General features: G+C 37.9%; 1 protein-coding gene across 1 annotated transcript in view; it reads left to right on the top strand.

Moving 5' to 3' along the window:
• The first annotated feature begins 434 nt into the window (after positions 1-434).
• The window catches only part of oplah (5-oxoprolinase, ATP-hydrolysing), a 37861-nt gene continuing 16451 nt past the window's right edge, over positions 435-21844 (top strand). The window contains exons 1-14 of the mRNA XM_073866743.1: positions 435-594; positions 2990-3160; positions 7681-7872; positions 10055-10169; positions 11015-11138; positions 15947-16142; positions 16270-16435; positions 18179-18317; positions 18846-18913; positions 20289-20575; positions 20699-20817; positions 20912-21076; positions 21172-21309; positions 21384-21522. Coding sequence (XP_073722844.1) covers positions 2990-3160; positions 7681-7872; positions 10055-10169; positions 11015-11138; positions 15947-16142; positions 16270-16435; positions 18179-18317; positions 18846-18913; positions 20289-20575; positions 20699-20817; positions 20912-21076; positions 21172-21309; positions 21384-21522 — 2019 coding nt within the window. The 5' untranslated portion in view covers positions 435-594. The remainder of the gene's footprint in view (positions 595-2989; positions 3161-7680; positions 7873-10054; positions 10170-11014; positions 11139-15946; positions 16143-16269; positions 16436-18178; positions 18318-18845; positions 18914-20288; positions 20576-20698; positions 20818-20911; positions 21077-21171; positions 21310-21383; positions 21523-21844) is intronic.

Here is a 21844-nt window from a genome sequence, read left to right as displayed (position 1 = left end):
ACGGAGAAATGAAAAAAGGAATTTCCAAAAACCAAAATCGGACCGTTATTTGAATTTGGTTTAGTCGTTTTTCGTTTTTGGATTCAGAAACCAAAAACGGAAGAACGGCTCTTATTTTAGCGGTTTTTGTTTTTTTGTTTGAAACGACAAACGAAAAACGTGTGGTTTCTCGTTATTTTGTTTTTTGGTTTAAACGAAAAAACAAACTATCAAAACGTACACGGACCGATCAACAATTTATTCACCCCAAAATATGATCGACAAACTCTAATGCCGCCGCCTTCTGGAGAAAACTGAAATCATCATGATCGTCTTGCGCGAGCACAGGCGGAAGTGAACCTGCTGTCAGCGAGTCAGTAGTCTCGCGTAGCCAGACCTTCAATACTGACAGCAAAACAAACAAAACAGTTTGTGGGCGTGACGTCTGAGGCTGAGACTAGCGAGTCAGTGAGTCAGCGAGTCAGTGAGACAGACACATCTGCAGTCAGTGAGACAGACAGACATAAGTTATATGCAGTCAGTGAGACACACAGAAGTTATCTGCAGTCAGTGAGACAGACTGAAGTTATTTCACATTTCACCTACGCTTCAACTGTGAGTATAGAAAATCCCGTTCATTGTTTGGATATTATTGTTCGGTGTGTGTGCATGCAATCAGTGCCTATTACTGTAACTGTTACGTGTTGTTGTTAAAGGGTTTGCAGCGAAGGTTGTCTGTAGTTGTGAAGGGATTCGTTTAAAACTGGTTGACTGTCCTTCACACTTTTTACCCGGTTTCACAGACAAGTTTTAGTAATATATAACAGTAAAATATCATGTGTTGCTTATTTTTCAATGAACGCACACCTAACCTGTCAGATGTCTTAAAATAACCATTAGAGAAATGTCTTCGCAATGTCTGTGGTAGTGGTCTTCACAGGTCCACTTTTACCTTGTTCACAGTGTCAGTCCAAATCCGATTTTGGTGCATATCCGAATGGAATCCAGTCACATTTAGAACGTTTGAACGGCCAAAACCACTTAAAATCCGTTTTTTTTCCTAATCCTTTTCAGGCTACATTCTTAGGTTGTTTAAAATCCTTTTCAAATCGCATTTCCGGAAATCCATTTCAGTCTGACCATCCTGATCGCATTTGTGTAGCTTTTTGGTTACGTCATGCTGTCGCTTCACATAAAACGTAAACACGTCAGACGTCGAGGCAGATTGTCATGCCAGCACGAAGTCATTAGCTGTGTCTGAAACCGCTCCCTATCCACTATATAGTGCACTATATTGGGTGTCGGCCATTTTGTAGTGGTGTCCGAAACCTGAGTGAACAACTTCATTCCCTACATTCATTCACTACTTTTTACCCACAATGCACTCTGATTTTGAGGGTACATTCGATGTACACTCGTTCACTCATATTACCCATGATGCAACGGGAGACGAACGCAACTTGAATCAGCTGAAGGATACTGACAGTAAACACCAAACATTTTCTTGTTGTCAGTTATTTTCTACTTTTTGAAAATAAACAAATGAAAAATAATTGCGTTATCTTTTATTTAAAACCTAATACACATTTTTATTAAACAATAAATAAACAGCAGTAAATAAATATTATAAGCAGTTGTTTTGTTCTCTTTATTATCAACTAATACAATAAACATGACAAATGTGAAAAAGGGTAAGAAAGTAAACTTTACCATTTCACAGCACAATCAATAAAGCCACACAGGTGTTTTTGATTAATCTCTGCGACAGCTCTCTGACGCATGATATTTGCGTCAGTGTCCGAAATCGCTCACTCATTTTCATTTGCTTCTTCCCCATATAGTGGACTCAACTGTCATTCCCCATATAGGGAATAGTGAATAAGTGAACGAGGGAACGGTTTCAGACACAGCTATTGTCATAGAAAGAGTGCAGATAATCCGGAAAATGGCAAAATGCTACATGACGCACAGATTGGATCTGAACAGATGTGATACAAAATGTGGATAGTGAGTCTGTCAAATCGGATATGCCCTAAAGTCGGATTTGGACTGGAAGGTCTTATAGATCTGAAAAGTTTCAAGTGTGCCTCAGACACGAGTCGGGTTTAATATTAGCGGTTTCGGGTAATTTAACTCTTTCACCGCCAGCGTTTTTTAAAAAAGTTGCCAGCCAGCGCCAGCGTTTTTCATGATTTTCACCAAAGTTTAATGCCTTCCAGAAAATGTTCTTCTTTAAATATATAAACATACAATATACCAAATGAAAGAACAGACCCTCTGCTTTCCAAAAAAAAAAAAACCGTTTCACCCTACCTTCAGTGGTTCTTTTGTAATCAGCTTTTGAATATGGGTAGGTTTCTGCAAAAACACCACATTTTTAGCAAAAAGCAGAGATAATTCCATTTTTTGTGACGGACTTTTCATAGAGATCCCATTCAGAGCGATCTTTAAAACAGACACGGACATGCAGCAGCTTGCCATAGGGCAATACTTCCGGGTTTAAAAAGTTGCGGAATAGCGGTATTGTGGAAAGACGGAAAATCTCGTCATTGGCGGGGAATCGTTTTCTCTTAATTGACGAGATATCTCGTCAATGGCGGTGAAATTGTTCAAATAAATTTGTTTTTTATCTTGCGTGTGTAAATTGAGTCCTTTTTATTGTATAAAAATTGCAACTTTTAATTTTCCGTCGGTCTTAGTACACAATGAAACTACAGAAGAGTCAAGTTTTAAATAGGAAAAATATTGAAACGCGTTGGTTATTTTTGAGCGCAATGCTAATGGCTAATCAGATTTAATGGACTATGCCAAGCCATGCCAAAAGTGGTACAGCCAGATCAGCTGAATGGATTCCAAAACGGTAAAAATCAAATGCTTAACTCTATGGGAGCTGGAAAATGAGCATATTTTCAAAAAAAGTGGAGTGTCCCTTTAAAGCGCCTTTGGTGTGATTGGCCCCTTAGTTTGTCTCTGACTTCTTATCTTTTGAATGTGATCTGTGTGTTCCAAGATGGCTGAAAGTAAAGGAAAATTTGACTTTGCGATTGATCGTGGAGGAACCTTCACCGATGTGTTTGCCCGTTTGCCAGATGGTAGGGAGAGGGTCCTCAAACTCCTGTCACATGACCCCCAAAACTACAGAGACGCTCCTACTGAGGGCATCCGCAGAGTGCTTGAGGAGGTGAGGGGAGATAAGTTTTACTTTTGTGAAGCAAATGTATGCTGCCTGAAATGTTAATTTATTACTTAATTTTCAGCAACCAGCCTCAAACAGTCAAATACTTTGATTTATCAACAATAAATTCATTGAAATTCTTAAATACGAATGTTTATAAGCTCCACAAAGCACAAATATCCAGCATTAAAGTTATCTCCTTCGGGGCATTAAAATATCTTGACCACCGCTTTAAAACATTACAAAGCTATGAAGAGTCAAGATATTATTTAATACTGTGTGAAGTTTGCTGCTTAAGCTGTTGTGTGATGTTTATTCACATGGGACAGAAGCTAATATCCAGCATACCACAGCGAACTGCAGAGGTTCAACAAGCTTCAACGCTGTCAATATGGACTCCTTTAAAACTTGAAATATGCGTATCATTGTTTTCTAGTAGTATACCATAGAAACACGTAGAAAAATAATCTAATATTGAATCAGCAAACTTTGCAAAGCACAAAATTTATGTTAATGCAACAGTTTTCGTCATGACTGTTCATCTATCACGAAAGTAATCCATATGACTCCAGTGGGTTAATAAATCATCTTCTGAAGTGTAACGCAACATTTATTAACCCACTGGATTACTTTAGTGATGAATGTATGAGAAGAAAGTGAATTTTATGGTTTTACATATCAGGACATCAGGATCTTAGCAGGATAATAAGCTGAATAACACACCAGGGGTCTCAAACTCAAACTGGCTTTGTGCCATTTCAGAAATTGGCATCTCGTCTGAAGGCTGCAGAGTTATTTTAACATAAAAAAACACAATATTTCTGTAAATGTAGGCTACTGTTTCAATTATAATAATTAACATATATCAATAGTCTATTAAAAAAAGATGAACTGTGGTTTTAATATTATTTTATACATTATTTTATTAAAACCTTCCACAAATTCAATTCTTGAATACATTTATGAACTATTATACATCTTTGCCACCAGGTAGTGTTTCTGTTTTGTTATAGTGTATTAGATACTTCATTATATAGACATATTATACCCATATCAAGATGAGTGATACCTGCATACATTAATTCTGGTTAAAGGCGGAGTCCACGATGTTTGAAAAACGGTTTGGAAAAGAAGACGGGCCGACTACCAAAACACACTAATAGCCAATCAAATCAAATCAAATGCCGGAATGCGTATGTGTGGGGCGGGTCTATCAACAGAAGGTCCAGATTCTATTGGGGTAGGGGCGTGTTTGTTTAGGTGATTTCAAATATCAACATTGGCTTTCAAACATCATGGACTCCGCCTTTAAGGTCTGGACTTTGACTGGGTCATTGCAACATCTTGATTCTTTTCTTTTTCAGCTTATCTGTTGCAGATTTGATTGTGTGCTTGCTTAGAATCAATCATTGTTCTGTTACATGACCCAATTTCAGCAGTAAGTGTGAACACCGGGCATAACCATAGCAAAGTAATGTGTTTCATAAATGAAAACTCACTGTAAACATTAGGACTGGGCAAAAAAATGTTGATTCTCTGGTTTTAATTAATCTTCAATTTAACAAAACAATATTGATTCAGAAGTCCCTGAAACTAATGTACGCGCAAATTCTGGGTTCATGTTTCCTTGCAGAAAACGGATATTTTTACACAAACTAATTTCAAAATGCCTCTTAATTATCCTCATAAACATAGTCATTGTGTGAATGTAATCAATTTAGAAAGAAATCGCACGTATTACAGTATATTCGATTCTTGCGTTACATGTAGGTTATAAAGGGTTAGTTCACTACCAAATGAAAATGGTTTCTTTGCGCACAGAAGTGTTCTTGTCGCTTCATAATATTCTGATTGAACCACTAATGGCACTTGGACTTTTTTTAGCAATGTCTTTTATTCTTTTCTGGGCGTTAATAGTGTCTTTTGAATAACAGCCTATGGGACAGTTACAAGCCTTCCGGTTTTCATCAAAAATAGTCAAAGGACTTATGGGTTTGGAGTGACACGGGGGTAAGTGATTTATGATCAGATGTTCATTTGGGGAACCAACAAACCCTTCAACGAGCCCTTCAGGGCCCTTTCATACACACGGCGACGCATGTGTTTTTTGTTAGTTTCAGCTCGACGCAGATATCATTTTCACATCCAGCGCAACATTGTTTAAAAAGCTAGTTGCGCTCAGGCCATGGCAAATTGCCTCTTTACATGGTTTGTAAGTAGAAAAGTGTAAGCAGAGGAAGACGACGACCAGTTTAAGATTGATATAAAAAATGTGTTGTGTTTTATTTATTGAAATAGATACTTTTGTAATTACAGCTTTCATTGTCTTTAAAAGTGGCTATTTCAGTAATGGAGTAATAATTAAAATAAAGCAGCTCTTTACACCTTCTAAAGTCATGTAATCTGTCCTCATTTATGTCCAAGAGACTCAATAATAATCTTTTACATTTTAATCCTTTAAGTTTTTGCTACTGCACATCCATGTGTACGCGCGTTGTCGTCTCGTTTATCTGCACATATTACTAATGTGCTCTTTAAACTGTTAAGCGTTGCCGTCCCGAATACTGGAAACCTAAGTTTACTTCAATATTGTTAATGTAAATTTTCATCTATCAGTACAAACTATATATCATTGGAAAGGTCTAGGCCACACCAGTTTTGCTAGGTAAAACCCTTATGCCTCGTTTGGGATTGTTTATATGTTTATATTGTTTATGTAACTCCGTTGAAAAAAACTGTTACGTGTTGAGTTAAGTGTTAATTGTTGGTGTCTATTAAAGTCCATTAAAATGAGAAAAATCTTGCAACTTTTTCCTCAAAAAACATAATTTCTTCTCGACTGAACAAAGAAAGACATCAACATTTTGGATGACATGGTGGTGAGTGGGTTGTCTGGATTTTTCTTTTAAGAAAGTGGAATATTCCTTTAAGTGCACTTGCGCGTGCGCTTTAGACCAAGCGCTTAGATTAAATAGGGCCCTTAAAGTGACAGCACACCAAAAAAATTCCATAACTTTTTTATGAAATATGTAAGGAATAATTAAATAGGGGACATTGAATTATTCACAAATAATGCACACCTAAGGTGGTAATGCGGGATGACGTGAAGCAGAGTTACACCCCAGTATTTTGGGATAAAACAAACCAGTATTTTGGGTTAAAACAACTTAGCATGGGTTAAATTACAATCCAACAGGCTGAGCTCGTCCTTTTTTGACCCGATTCTGTTTTAAAAATAACTCAGCATTTTTTAGAGTGTGTATTGTGTTAAAAATACAAACACAACAGAGTAAAATAAAATTGAAAAAAACCCTGCTTTTTAAAAAAAAAATGTCTGCCCTGAAATAACTGAGCTTCTCGGGAGATGACAAGAAGAAAGATGCAAATAGTTGGTGTGGTTTCCGCTTCTGAAAATTGAAGACTTCATTAACCCTGAATACACAATGATCACAACATGGTTGGATATAGTGCATCAGAACATGACACACCAGGCAAGTGTACCACATATTTATGACCATTTTAATGGTATTTATTCATCATAGTATTCAACTACTGAAGTATTTCAGATAGATCATAAACACACATACACACTTTGTCTTTGTCTTTTTGGGTGTTTCTTACTTTTATAATAATTGGTTACTAAACTTTCACTTAAATGACAAATTATTCATAGCGCAAATCACGAGTATTTATCTTGTTTTAAGACCTGCTACGGATCGGACTAGATGATTGTTTATGATGTCCTCATACGTTTAACTACACTGTAAAAATTTGCTGTAATTATGCAGCTGGTTGCCAGTAACTTACTGTAGAAGATGAAGATTGAAAATGTTTCATGTTCATTTAACTTTGAACAAACTGTTGCTAGTAAATTACATAAATGTAAAATCTACAATAAGATTTTGAGCCCCATATAAAAGATAACATGACAGCATTTTATTATAAAACTATTAATTTGTGTTCAACTAAAGAAAGGAATTCATATGCATCTTTGATGGCATGAGAATGAGTAAATTACGAGAAAAGTTTCATGTTTGGGTATTGGGAGAATTATTCTTTTCAAGCATTAGTTTGGAGAAAATTTGTTGTTAATTCACTCACCATGAAGCCGTTCGTGACCTCATTTTGCTATATTATGAGCTACAACTGCCCATCTAGAGTTTACATATCAAGCGGTCTGCTCTTCTTAGTCAGTAGGGCACATGGATGCGATTGGGATTGACCCAAGAGCTTTTAGCAGAGCCTGAAAGCACCTAAAAATATCAAATATAACAGATCAATTTAATAATGTTCGGTTTTTGTCTGATCAATTTTTGAACTCTCAAAGACATCAAACAAATGTAAATAAATGAACAGCAATTATCATTTTAAAATGGACTTGCCCTCTTCATTGTTACATAATTGTTGCACTTGTACCCACAATTTGCATTTTGATGAATTGTTCAGCCCTATTAATTAGTCAAAATAGTAAAATGGCTAAAGAAAGAGCTGATTCTGAAATACTGTCTGATTGGGTAATTGAACAGGAAAGTAAGCAGAGCTTTCCTCGGGATCAGCCTTTGGACTCCTCTCTGATTGGTTGGATTCGGATGGGGACCACAGTGGCGACTAATGCTTTGCTGGAACGCCAGGGAGAGAGAACAGCTTTAGTGGTGACGCGTGGATTTCGAGATTTGCTGCATATTGGCACGCAGGCCCGACCGGACCTGTTTGATTTGGTAAGCGACATTATTGACATGTTTGTATGTAAAGCCACCTTTCAACATCTAGTCAGTTTCATGGGTCTGAGAGCATTTCTCATAAGTTGAATAAATAAAGCTCCAAATAAACTGAAGCCCTTTAACATGAAAGAGTCTTTGCTTTAGGTTCGCTAATAATATCCATTCTGATCTGATCCACTTCACATTTACCCTCATAGGTTAGAATGTTTACAATGACACATTGAGAAACAAATAAGTTGTGTATTAATAAATGCATAAAAACTGACATTTAGAAAGGATTCAGAGCCCCTTCACTTTTTCCAATTTTGTTATGTTGCAACCTGATACCACAATCGTTTCAACTTTTTTCTTATTAATTTACACTAAGTACCCCATAATGACAAAGTGAAAACAAAATTTCATAAATGTCTTAATTTATTAAAAAGAAATAAACTCAAATATCAAATTTCAACAACTTAAATATTTAACAAGATTTAAAAAAAAAAGTAAAGAGTCAGTAATAAAATAAGAACAAATAATCAAATTATGAGCAATAGCACATATAAATCCAATAGAGCAAACATACAAATGAAGTAAACAGGTCAGTCTAAAGGAGGTCGCACACCGCGGCATGTATCTAAAAATCAAACACATTATTTTCTATGAATGTATGTACACACACCGGCAGTGTCTGACGGCAGCTGTGAATCTGGACGCTGCTCAAATCCCTGCCATGTTAAAGAGCTCCACTTACATAGTGTAACATTAAATAACATCATATTTGTCCCAAATTGTTAATGATTACCAAAGGCTGCTAGTGCATATTTTGCATCTGGAAGCTTGCACGAATGTGCACGTCCGGTGTGAAATACCTGCAAGTTGGTTTTTCACGTGACACGGCGCTTCTCGCCCGGATTTCCGACACCCTTAACAGTATAGTCTACTCTTCAGGTTCAGAAATCTTTCTTTGTTTATGTTTGATTCACTTTAAAAACACTTTTACTTGAAGATCGGATTAATGCTATTACACATGTGATTTTTTTTATTTATCTGAACTGTTCACATTTACCTAAGACATAACTGACTTTGTGTACAAGGATAATCACAGCATTTTAGGATCATTTTGCGTAAATGTGTCTGTTCAAGTGCAGGAAAACTGTGAAGTCGGTTAGTGTTTGCGTGCTGTTTGAACCATTTGCACATTTTTGCGCACTGTTTTAAGATGCGGCTTTCCATGAATGTGCTTTGGATGTGCCCACTAGAGCTGGTTGCCTGGTGACTAATCTGAGCAATTGGTGTAGTAAGAGAGGTAAACAAGATGGTACAAAGTTCAATTCACCTAAAGTGTACTTCAAACAAGGTGTAAAAACAATCTCAGCAATGATCAAGAGAAATGCGAGGCGTCATTTTGTATGAACATTTATAGGGCTTGAATTCTTATGTAAATGTGATATTTCAGTTTTTCTTTAAAACAGACATTTCTAAAATTCTAATTTCACTTTGTCATTATGGGGAAATAAGTAGGGATGAAACCAATTAGCTGCTTAACTATTAACAGTTAGTAAGAATTTTAATTGATTAATAACCAATCAAAATGCATTAAAATAAGCATTTACTGTACATGTACCTGCAGTAGTGTTGTTCAAATAGCATGTTATTTTGGCTGCTTCTGCTAGGAGTCAGTAGTTAACCTGAGGTTAATAGAGAGAGCAGGAGGAGATAAATACGGCTTGAGAGAGAGAGCACAAGCTAGGCCTGTCGTGATAATGAATATAGTCATAAGTGAACATGACCACGGTAGTTTTTAGAGAGGGGATATATTGTCAAAGTATTTACATGTATGTTTGTTTCCATAAAAATGAATGTCATTAGCATTTAAGCTAATCGCGATTGCCTCTGTCGTTTCTGTCTACTGTCTGTCTCGGTAAAGTGGCACGCGCAGCTCAGGGTCCACATGTGCACGCGCGTGCACACACAATACACACACATTACTTGAGCTGAAATTTCATGTTTTTCTTGTGAATACATAAATTACAGTTTGAAAGAATAAATCTGACTGGAATTGGTTTAAAAGCTTGAATGAGACGGGTGGAGAGGAAATTTAGATAAACATGCCAGTTGTTTTGTGTGTCTTTGTATTGTTGTGTGTGTTGTAGGAAGTGTGTTAAAGTGTATCTCTGTGCTGTTGTGTGTGTTGTAGAAAGTGTGTATGCCGGAGCTGCTCTATGAGGAGGTGATTGAGGTGGATGAGAGGGTGATTCTCACACAGGATTCCTGTCAGCTACCCAGAGATCAACCCAAACGCATGGTAACAGGTGACGTCTAGAACTCATGTCAGGAGAAAACTGATTGATTTAGTGACTCTCAGAACCTTTAAAAACATTTAGGACCAGATTTACTAACAGCTAACACCAGCGCAAACCATAACGACTGGATTTACTAAAGATGCGCAATGGATAGCACTGAAAAGGTGTGGTCTAGTTATTTTTGCGACTGACCTTTTTTCAGATGCCAAATTTATGGGAGGAGATTATTAATCACACAACGCTATTTACTAATGTTTGCGCGTTACTTGTATTTGCACCCATTATTTAATGCCTAAAAGCATGTCTTAAATCATTTTGCGCTTGAAATGGCTGCAATTGTTGCTGATAGAGGAGGCATTGCAGAGATCAGAGAGTGTGTGGTACAAGAAAGAGGATTTTTTTCACATGTAAAAGTTTATTTGAAATGCCAGATGAACATATTATTCAAAAATATTGTTTCAAAACTTTCATTTTTTTTTCTTCATTATCTTCCCCTGTGATGTCTGTGGTGCTGAACATAAGCACATCAGGTTTTAGTAGATCACCCGCACCTCATCAGCTCTGCTTATTTGCAGCTCCCTGAACTAGTTTGCACTGCTCTTAGTAGATTGCGTTGGTCATCAGCGTTTTTTTTTTATGCTCTTTCGCCTTATTTTCCCCCTTTTAGTAAATCTGGCCCTTATACTGCAGAAATCTCCACACCTTTGCCTGACTTTAACACATGTCCATGCTGTTAATAAACACCAGGGTGAATTATAGATAACAGAGGGTCAGAGAATAAAGGAAAACATGTTTTAAAGCAAGAAACTTTGACCTTTTTGTACTGATTCTGTGATCATGGGTTTGTCTCTCAGGTAGTACAGGAGACAGTCTGGAGGTCTGGCGTGAACTGGATCTTGAACAAGCAGAACAGGATTTGAAGCGTGTGCTCACCAAAGGCATCCGAAGTCTCGCTGTGTTGTTACTCCATTCTTACACGTGCGTATTAAGATCATCATATATAACACATACAGTATGATGTGTTAAAGGGGTAGTAAACCGGCCGTTTCTGAAGGTGTGATTGTGTTTAGGATGCACTGTAACACGTGTTCATGCTTCACATATTTTATCTTTTTTTACACCTTTGGTAGGGGTGTGCAAAAAAATCGATTCACATTTGAATCGCAATTCAAGCTTTGCCGATTCAGAATCGATTCATAGAATTCCAAAAATTGATTCATAATTTTTTTTGTAATGCCGTGTTACTATTGTCCTGAAATGAGTTTATCTCAGTATTCCCAAAGATGGCGCTGCGTCGTATTCACACTGACGCCCGCACACTCTTGTCACAGTCTTTCCCACACATTGCTGCTGCAGCGCTGCCCAGTTATATTAACAAGTGCCCAAGTATATCTGGCATCAAATTTTGTCTCTTTTGTTTTTACGTGATGATGACACGCTTAAATAATGACATTTTGTGTGCGACATGATGAGTTCGGTATGCGTTCACATGCTCTTTGTTTCTCAATGAATTGGGATGCGACGCGAACAAGCTCGTGTCACATTGTATCCTTCATGTTTCTGAACTTGAGCAGAGTTTTAACATTAGAGAACTTGACGGAGCACCCGCGGCCCGTATGGTTCCGGGTTTGTATTTGAAATGGTCAGTCGGGTCCAGGTCAGTCATAGTTAAATTACAAAGTCTGATTAATATTATGTATAAAACCTGAGTCGATCGAAGAATGACCGTGAGCGCTACCGCGCTAAAGCTCGCGTGCAGTTTCAGCATGCCGACGGTTTCTATGCCGATAAAACTGGCTCTTTTCTATTATTATTAATAAACCATATATTTTCTAAAATCTATTGCATGGAACGAGCAAAGCTCAAGCTGACTCAATATTTACAAAACGCAAAGCTGTAATGTAAAGTCCCCTGTCAGTGGGACAGCAAGTAGACTTTTGAATCTGAAATAATGAGTGGATTAAAGAGAGACATTTTTCCTGCTTCTGCTCTATCTAATAGAAATAATAACCATTATAACACCAGTCACATTTCTAATCTATAGACATGCACTGTCTATCATTAATATACTATATTATTGTATTTAATAGAGTTTGATTAAAGGGGTCATCTAATTGCTTCATAACAGTTTTTATTTTTCCATAAAGACATAAAGTAATATCAAACTACATTTAATTTGTTGTGTTTCTTTTCTTTAAAATTGTATATCTACTACAATCAGTCACATAGGAAAAAGTAAACTACATTTACATACTGTGAATCGTTTTTTAAAATCGAGAATCGTTTTTGAATCGAAAATCGATTTTAAATCGAATCTCGAGCCTAAAAATCGGAATCGAATCGAATCGTGAAATTTTCTGAATCGTGCACCCCTAACCTTTGGTTCCATCCTCCTAAAAGTGGGCAGTTGAGTTCCTGATTCTATGAAGCTCCTCCCTCAGAAATACGCAATATGCTCAGATTGGTTAGCTGGCCCAGTGTGCACGTTGTCCGGAAATGTCACGCCCCTTATCATAACGGCTAGTTGCATGTGTCTGCGGTGTATTGTAAACAGTGGCATCAATATTGCCTTATCAATTTAAGCCTTGACCCTGGGAATATAGTGAAGAGGAGCGAGCAGAACCTGTGCAATCATGAATCTTACAGGACATTTCAGAATGGTATGTTGTTTGTTTGTAGTTGTTTCATACTTTTCATACAGTCACTAAAATATATTTTCATCAATGTATATTATTTAACATTGGTAAAACACGACGAAAGAACGATGCAATATTTTGCACAATTTGCTGTCAGTTTACAGGTAAAGCAGAAAAGTTGGGAGCCGTTTTGCGTTGGAACATTTTAAATATGTGACATTTTTTTATTGGGGCCAGTGAAAATTTTTGCAGGGCAAATGAAAACCTGAACCACTGGCCCGACTGGGCCAGTATAAAACGCATTTTTGCGTTGAGCCCTGTAAAAGCTCTAATCAAAGAATAATTTACATTGATCACACAAACATCAACATTCGAAGTTTGCTGGTGGGATTGAAATAAGTCTGCATAAAGATAGCCGGTAAGTTAAGACTGTGTCTCAAGTAGGGTTGTAACAGTATACCGGTATGGCGGTATACCTTGATATTAACTTTTACGATTATCATACCGTAAACATTTGCTTATACACGGTTTTGAAAAAAAATAAAGCAGATCTCACCTGCGCTACTACGCACATGCAACTTCATTCGGCGTGACTGCTATACTCCACTCGTTTATGTGTAGCAGATAAAATATCTGATACTACAATTTCTATCCCCTACCAGAAAAATTTTTAAAATCTACAGTATAGGAATACTTTGGATATCCGAAAAACGAAAGCTGTGTTGTCCTTGAAGATGGATATCCAGTTTGCAAGAAATGTGGACCAAAAATGGCTGCAAAAAGAGGCACTAAAGCCCATTTAAGTGATTTATATTACAGATCAATTTAAGTTGATTATACTTAGGCCACATAATAAAAACTATACATTTCACTCACTAAATGACGATGTGAACAAATGAATATATCCAGATCAGTTCTGAAAGAATTTAATGAGTATTATAAAACGTCTTGTTCTGGTTCTTCATTCTGATTGGTTGAAACGTGTTCTAAGCCGTGATAAAATACCCCGGTAAACCCACGGTTCAGACCGCATCACAAGTATCACTGCGCCACTGTTGCTGCGTACTGATTTATGAAAATAAACACCACAGTCTTTATTCATATTTTAATTTTTCTACCTTTGCACAATTATGGCGATATCCAGATAAATGTCAATAAATATTGTTGAGTCATTTCGTCAATAAAGAGAAAACGTTCTCTGAGTTGTTTTGTCTTATTGATATTTCCGCTATTATCCACTAGATGGCAATCTTACCCAAACTTAAACACTGACACATTCACTCGACACAACAATGTGAATCTGATCTCTTACTAAAGTTCTTCACAAAAATGGAATTATCTCCGCTTTTAGCTGAAAATTTGAGAGGTGATAACTGATAAGAGAACAAATGAAGGTAGGCTGAAACGTTTTTTTTTTTTTTTTTTTTTTTTTGGAAAGCGGATGGACTGTTCTTTCATTTGATATTTTATGTTTATTTAAAGAAGATAATTTTTCTGTAAGGCATTAAACTAAAACTGGGTGGCAACTTTAAAAAAAACGCTGACGGGGAAAGAGTTAAGCATGCTTCCAAGCATATTTGATCATCACTTCAACAGTTGCACGATATAAATGTTAATGTATATTTTAGATGAATGTCGATTTATAAAATAAACACCAGTCTTAAATCATATTTTCATTGTGTCTTTGCTGCGTCTGTGTTGGTTGGGAACTGCGCTTTGTTGCAGCCACACTTGATTCTGAGGAACTACTTTGTTTGGCGGAAGAGTAATATTTGTTCTAATATAATTACAACTTATTTTTGTTTTATTTTGTGAAACCCTGCTATGCATATGATGTAACCGTTTTATAAACGCAATAAACCCCCGCAAAGCAGTGGGGTTACAGTGCATTTTATAACAGCTAAGGGGCTTCGCGTCGTGCCTAACAACGCCCCTTAGCTGTTATAAAATGCACTGGTAACCCACTGCTTATTGCTTTATTTTATCATTTCATTTAAAAGAATAAAATTAAAAGAATCAAAAAAGATTAAGAATCAAAGTTTACTTTTTTCAAAAGTGTTTTTTTTTCAAAAATGTTTTATATAATAGACCATATGTTCAACCCAAACCCCCTATCTGTTTTTTTATTAATTTAAGGGTCATTGTAGCTAATAATAATAATAATAATAATAATAAGTGTTTAATACCTGCAAACCGCGAAACCGTGATAGTTTCTGAGACGATTATCATACCGTGGAAATCTCATACCGTTACAACCCTAGTCTCAAGAACTACTCTGACCAATAGCAGTTAGGTAGTACTATTTCTTACTTTTCAGTTAAAACAGAGATCAGTCTACATTTTTATGTAACTGACTTAAACAGTTATGTCTAGTCTAAAAAGTTTATGCAGCCAGCCAAATTTCTCCCTTTGAACTTTGAGCGTTGTAACTATGGAGATGTTACACAAAATTACACACTAACTAAAGTTAAAAAGTGAAATCATAATCAAGGACCCCTTTAAATATGCTAGCTTGACTATTTAATAATTAAACAACAACTTACACTATAAAGCAGAAGACCTTTAACAGAAGGCTATAGATAGACATCGTTTGGTTGAGGGTCTGTTAAAGTTTCATTCTGTAGGTTGTCTATTGATATCACAATAGGTCTTAAAGGGAAAGTACACCCAAACATGAAAATTCTGTCATCATTTACTCACTCTCATGTTGTTATAAACCTGTATAAATGTCTTTGTTCTGATGAAAACAAGGGAAGATATTTTGATAAATGTTTGTATCCAAACCATTTGTGGACCCCATTTACTTCCATAGTATTTTTTTCCAACTATGGAGGTAAATGGGGTCCACAAACGGTTTGGTTACAAACATCTCTCTAAATATATTTCTTTTGTGTTCATCAGAACAAAGACATTTATACATTCTAATTTCTATGTAGAATGTATAGAAATTATGTTTCTAGTAATTAGTTGTGTTTTTTTTTGGCCACCCCAAAATAATCTACTCACTGGATCTTACCTGGCCTTACCTTGCTTTTGTGCAACGGGTAGAAGTACTGAGCCTTGTTGAACACCATTGTAAATAAAGTGAAGACCTGGTAATAAGTGTTCAAACAATATTTCTCCTTGCCTATGGTTTGTGTGTGATTTCAGGTGGTCGTCTCACGAGAAAGCTGTGGGAAATTTGGCGAAACGCATTGGTTTTACGCAGGTGTCTCTTTCTAGTGAAGTGATGCCCATGGTGCGAGCAGTGCCTCGTGGATACACTGTATGTGCAGATGCTTACCTCACGCCAAAAATACACCGGTACCTCGCTGAATTCGCTGCAGGTTTCAGGGGAGGATTAAAGGCATGTGCATGTGTGAGATTTTTGATGGATGATTACAGATTTTTTTCAACTGGCCCTTGAGCTCTCTCTCTCTCTCTCTCTCTCTCTCTCTCTCTCTCTCTCTCTCTCTCTCTCTCTCTCTCTCCAGGGTGTGGATGTGTTGTTTATGCAGTCTGATGGAGGTCTGACACCCATGGAGCAGTTCAGTGGCTCTCGGGCCGTGCTCTCAGGCCCTGCTGGAGGAGTTGTGGGCTACGCCGTCACCTCATACAGCTTATTCGAAAACAAACCTATCATCGGCTTTGATATGGGAGGTGAGAGAGAGAGACAATGATAAAATTCTGTCATTTATTTTTTTTCTTATTTGTGACACAAAAAAAATGTTTAGCATAATATTATTTTCTGTATGATGGCACACAACAAACTGAGCCTGTCGATTGGCAGGCTTTTTCCTGCTAAGAAAATTTTGAGGCGAGCAGCTCTGTCACCTCCAAATGAGGGCCAAACATTTTGTCAGGCGCTTCACAGAAAACACGAATATTCACTGGATTGTCATTTGTATCTGCAATTGCAGCATTACACCACTGTTGTGGCGCTGTTTCTTTATCAGCACAGTGAGTAGTTGACTAAACTATTTTAAAGAAATGTCCTCATAAGAGCTATGTTTATAGCTGTTCAGGTGAATAGGGTTTCGTTGCAGATGAAGCAGATTTATTACAGAGCAGCTTACGATCATTGATCTTAATGTGTCTAACTCGATGTCAGGCACGACTTGTCTGTAAAGTCAAGTGGGGCAGTGCCCCACCAAAATATTAATCCACTTGAAAATATAGAAAACTATATAAACGTAATGAAATATTGACTATTAACTCGTAAATGTGTCGAATATTTTTCAATAAATATTTTTGGAGTTTCTGCACTATTAAGTCATAAAGTGCAATAAATGTTTGCAAAATGAGCACATGGCTCAATTGGCAACTGTATAGCTGTGTCCCAATTCAAGGGCTGCAACCTTATGAGCATGAGACTTTAAAAGGTGAGCACTCGGTCTTTCAAGGTGGAAGCATCAGAAGTTTGCGAAGAGAACTGAAACGAGACAGTCTAACCTTCGGAGGACCCATAATTAGCGTCACCTGCTGACAAGCCCACCACGCCTGTCAGCAGGACACAGCGGAGACGTTTCTGACTTATTACAATAAATATGACATCAGAAAAATATTAATTTATTTTAGAAAATATGACACGTTGATGTAGATTAAACTATTTAACAGTATACCAAATTAATCAACCTTAGAAATATACGCAACATAAAAAGAATATTATTAACACAAAACATAACTTATAATACTAAAACAGTGACAAGAAAAAAATGTTTTCTGATAAATACACTTTTATTTAATAAAGTTTTTAATTGTTTATTTTAGATAATTCACCCATTATATGCAGCCGTTGCAGACGCGCAATGACTCTTGGGATATCCTCGGCTGTTAAGGATCCATTCGTTCTATCCTTAACAGCGCGAAGAAATGAGGACGCATTTTGAGGCTTCATTCTAAGCATCCTTGGGACGGCCTTACTAACCTCAAGTCGCGCTGCTGTGTCTTAAAATACGTCCTTAGAAGGTCGCAGCCTTTGAATTGGGACACAGCCTATGTAATGATCAAGAGAGGGGCACAGGCTGCCTCCCGAGATCAACAGCGCCCCATATTTTCCACATGTAAATTTGTGGTGAAAAATGGAAATGCAGCGAGCCCTAATAAAGAGCCAGATTTGAGTAACTAATGGAATTATATGGAGTGACATTTAAAAAGATTACTGATCAATGTTGTGATTATTCCTTACATTTTCACAAGACCGTCCTAATAGCATGTGAATGCTGCTTGTTGACTGGGCATTAACTATCATGAGCATGTGACAAAAGGCAGATTGTCTTGTGTTAAAAATGATCCCCAAAGTAGCATCTTCTGCATATATAATAATGTCACCTAAACATCTGGCATTTCAGAAGAACACAAAGGGATCTACACCTATAGATTTAAGTATTTTTTGTTGTATAGGTACGTCGACAGACGTGAGTCGGTACGCTGGTCGGTATGAACATGTGTTCGAGGCGACTATTGCTGGAATCACCCTACAGGCTCCACAGCTGGACATCAGTACTGTAGCAGCTGGAGGAGGCTCTCGACTCTTCTTCAGGTAACAAACATATGAATACTGTGTTTTCTATTGGCTTTTGAATGTCACATGATTTTAATGGATGGAGCAGAACTGTGTGTTATAATAATAGCAGCATGTAAAACAACTTGTGTTTCATATTTAAAAAATTGCAAACTCGTAACTTGAAAGATTTTAAGAGGTCTTTCTGCCCTAAATTACTTTTATACATAGTGTCTTACTGTGGATTTACACTATATATTTATATGTGCATTCCCTGGATATTGAACCCATACCCTTGGGTTTGCTAGCGGCATGCTTTACTAGATGAGCTCAGGCACACCAAATTAACCTTGTGAAACTGTAGAATTTTTTTTTATGGTTGCTTTGTTTTTTAGTATTGACTAACTACTTATTTACCAGAACATGTTGTTTTAAGATTGGCTTTTTAAAGAGTCTGTGTACCATAGCTAAACATTACCATTTCATAGTATATTTACAGACATGAAGAATGAGAGGATTACCTGTGTGTGTTTGTAAGATCCATTGTTTGTTTCATCTGTGTTTCAGGTCTGGGTTGTTTGTAGTAGGCCCAGAATCGGCTGGGGCTCATCCCGGACCGGCCTGCTACAGGAAGGGTAAGAGGTCATTTGTCTGTCGACTGGACGATATATTGCCACTAACTATTTGAGCCTTTTGATGATATTCGAGACCTGTTTAATATTAATGTCTTGGCTTAAAATGTGTCAGTTGAACCATTTGGGTTTTTAATCGTGTAACCATGTGGTCATGCCAGGATATAGTTAAATGTGTAGGTGATTCACTTATAAAACAGTGTGTAGTAGGATGAGCATCACGCCAAACTATAACTGAGGCTGTCTGTCTCAGATGTCCTCGGGGAACCAAGGTGGAGACAGGGAAACAGAAACCAGGGCTAGGAAAGTATCTACCAACCTTAGATGATTTTGATATTCTTAGGATTACTAATGGGGCTTTTCCATTGCATGGTACCCCACAATTTGGTTTGGGTTAGCTTACTTTTGGGTACTTTTGGGTAAGCTAACCCAAACCAACTTGTGTCTGGGTAGCTTACTTTTGGAATTACCCAATACCTTTTTTAGTACCACCTTGGTTGGGGTGTAAGCGACCTGAGCTGATACCAAAACGTGATGCAAAACACTGTAGATCAGTGGTTCTCAAACTGGGGTCCGGGCCCCCAGGGGGGCCGCGAGATGGTGCCAGGGGGGCCCCAGTTTTATGTCATATTAAAAAATAGATTCATTTATCATGAATTCTGTGTAATTAAACCTTAAAAAATAAGGCTACTAACCAACAGCACTACTTTGTATAATTTAATATGATTTGTTTAATTAAAATGTAAGATTTTAGAACAAATTTGTCGTAAATTTTCTTTGGGGGGGCCGAGAAGGAATGGACCATACACAAGGGGGGCCGCACACTGAAAAAGTTTGAGAACCACTGCTGTAGATCACTGATTGGTCTAAGAGAATCATCACTACCAGCGTCATCGCTATAATGTAAAAAAATAGCTTTACCTTTGTGCTAGCCTGCGCAGTCTGGTGTAAACCTGTTGTCATTTGTGCTTTGCTGTAAGTTCCCAAACTCCTTTTAGCAATGAAAACATCATCCAGAGGTTGAGAATCAGGAACACCATACCAGTTTTATCCAGACTTGCAGTTTGTGACGGCACATTCGCGACGCGCACATCTGATAGTAAAGGAGCGCTAGACAATTTAAAGCTTAAAATAAAAAAATGGATGATTAGCATGATTTTCATTAATGATTTATTAAAAAGATGGTCTGTAATGATGGGCAACATGTCACAAACACCGTCGATACACTTTTGTCGTATTAGAAGGCACTTTAAAAATGCTCCATCAACCTCAGACAAATGTATTGTTTCGAGCTTCAGAAAGAACACTGAACACTTCAGACAAATAGATGAAGAGGTAAAGACAGATGATTCTTCAAAGGTGATTGTGCTTTATGCAGGTGGCCCTCTGACCGTCACCGATGCTAACCTCGCTCTCGGACGCCTGCTGCCCTCCTTCTTCCCTCGAATCTTTGGACCTGGAGAAAACGAGCCTCTCTCAGCCGACGAAACCACAAAGCATTTCCAGGCGCTCACGCAAGAGATTAACCACTTCCTCTCTACTAACCAATCGTCGAGCAGTACTTCAGGAAAGGACCAATCAGAAATGACCATAGAGGAAGTTGCCATGGGCTTCATCAGGGTGGCTAACGAAGCCATGTGCCGTCCAATCAGAGCACTCACACAGGTACAGCAAGCGACATTACTGGTTCTGGTCTCGATCGATGCCAGAGAAACGTAGTTTCAACGTAGTTTCAAAGTCGAGTAATTATCAACACTGCCTGTCTGAACTTCAGATCTCTTTCTACAGGCTAAAGGCCATGACACGTCTGAGCATGTGCTAGCATGTTTTGGAGGAGCGGGTGGCCAGCATGCATGTGCCATCGCAAGAGCCCTAGGGATGAAGACCGTCTTTATACACAAATATGTGTGTTTTACTTTTAAGTGTTTTCATGAGTAAAATAGTCGATGTCCAAGCGATGTCTTGGCCGTAACTCTCTCCTGCTTTCTCTCTCAGATATAGTGGGGTGCTGTCAGCATATGGTTTGGCTTTGGCTGATGTGGTAGAGGAGGTTCAGGAACCCTGTTCATTACAGTATGTAGCAGCTTCATACTCTGAGCTGGACGGCAGGATAAAGCAGCTTTCTCAGCGATGTGAGGAGAAACTATCTGAGCGTGGCTTCAGCAGGTCACTTGTGTTTTTAAGCTTTTTCACATTGTTTTTGATCAAGCAGGGGAATAGTTTGCCTTTAATAAGAGCATTGCTATTGTGTGTGTGTTCAGCTGTCAGATGAGTATGGAGGTCTTTCTGCACATGCGATATGAAGGTACAGACTGTGCGCTCATGGTGACGGCCGCAGGTCACCCCAGTAACTCTCTCTCCTGCAGTTCTGGAGACTTCAGCACGGCCTTCACTAAACGGTTCTTCTGTCTCCACACGTTTCACACTCGACATTTCCCTTTTACGCCTCCTAACACTTTGCTTTCTGAATTAGATATATGAAAGAGTTTGGCTTCACTATCGCCGATCGTCCGATTGTGGTGGATGATATCCGTGTGCGTGGTTGTGGGAAGTCTGGAATTAGGTCAGAGGTGCAGATCAGGGCAAGGCAAAGATCTCTGGCACCAGTTAAGGTATGACAACAACAGCAGAGCTCTACACCCTTAAGTGTAACCCTAACACGGTATGTTTCAAAACCTACTGCACTCTTTCAACTGTCTACATAGACAGCTAATTGAAACGGGGCACTTTACAAAGGCGTTAAATCTCATCACAACTCAAGGGGGAGAGAGTCACAGATTCTGGCTTGACATTTACATGTTGCTAACCTAATGCCTAAAGATTTCCAAATCATGTTTTGGTTTGCCACAGGTTTGATCCAAGTCATTTAATTTTCAGTATCAGCTGATGCTGAGTCCCAATCTGATGTGTGCTAGGTGTACACATCAAATACAT

This window comes from Misgurnus anguillicaudatus, chromosome 4 (genome assembly GCF_027580225.2).
Source record: "Misgurnus anguillicaudatus chromosome 4, ASM2758022v2, whole genome shotgun sequence".
Classification (NCBI taxonomy): domain Eukaryota; kingdom Metazoa; phylum Chordata; class Actinopteri; order Cypriniformes; family Cobitidae; genus Misgurnus; species Misgurnus anguillicaudatus.
This window is presented reverse-complemented; position numbering and strand designations above follow the sequence as displayed.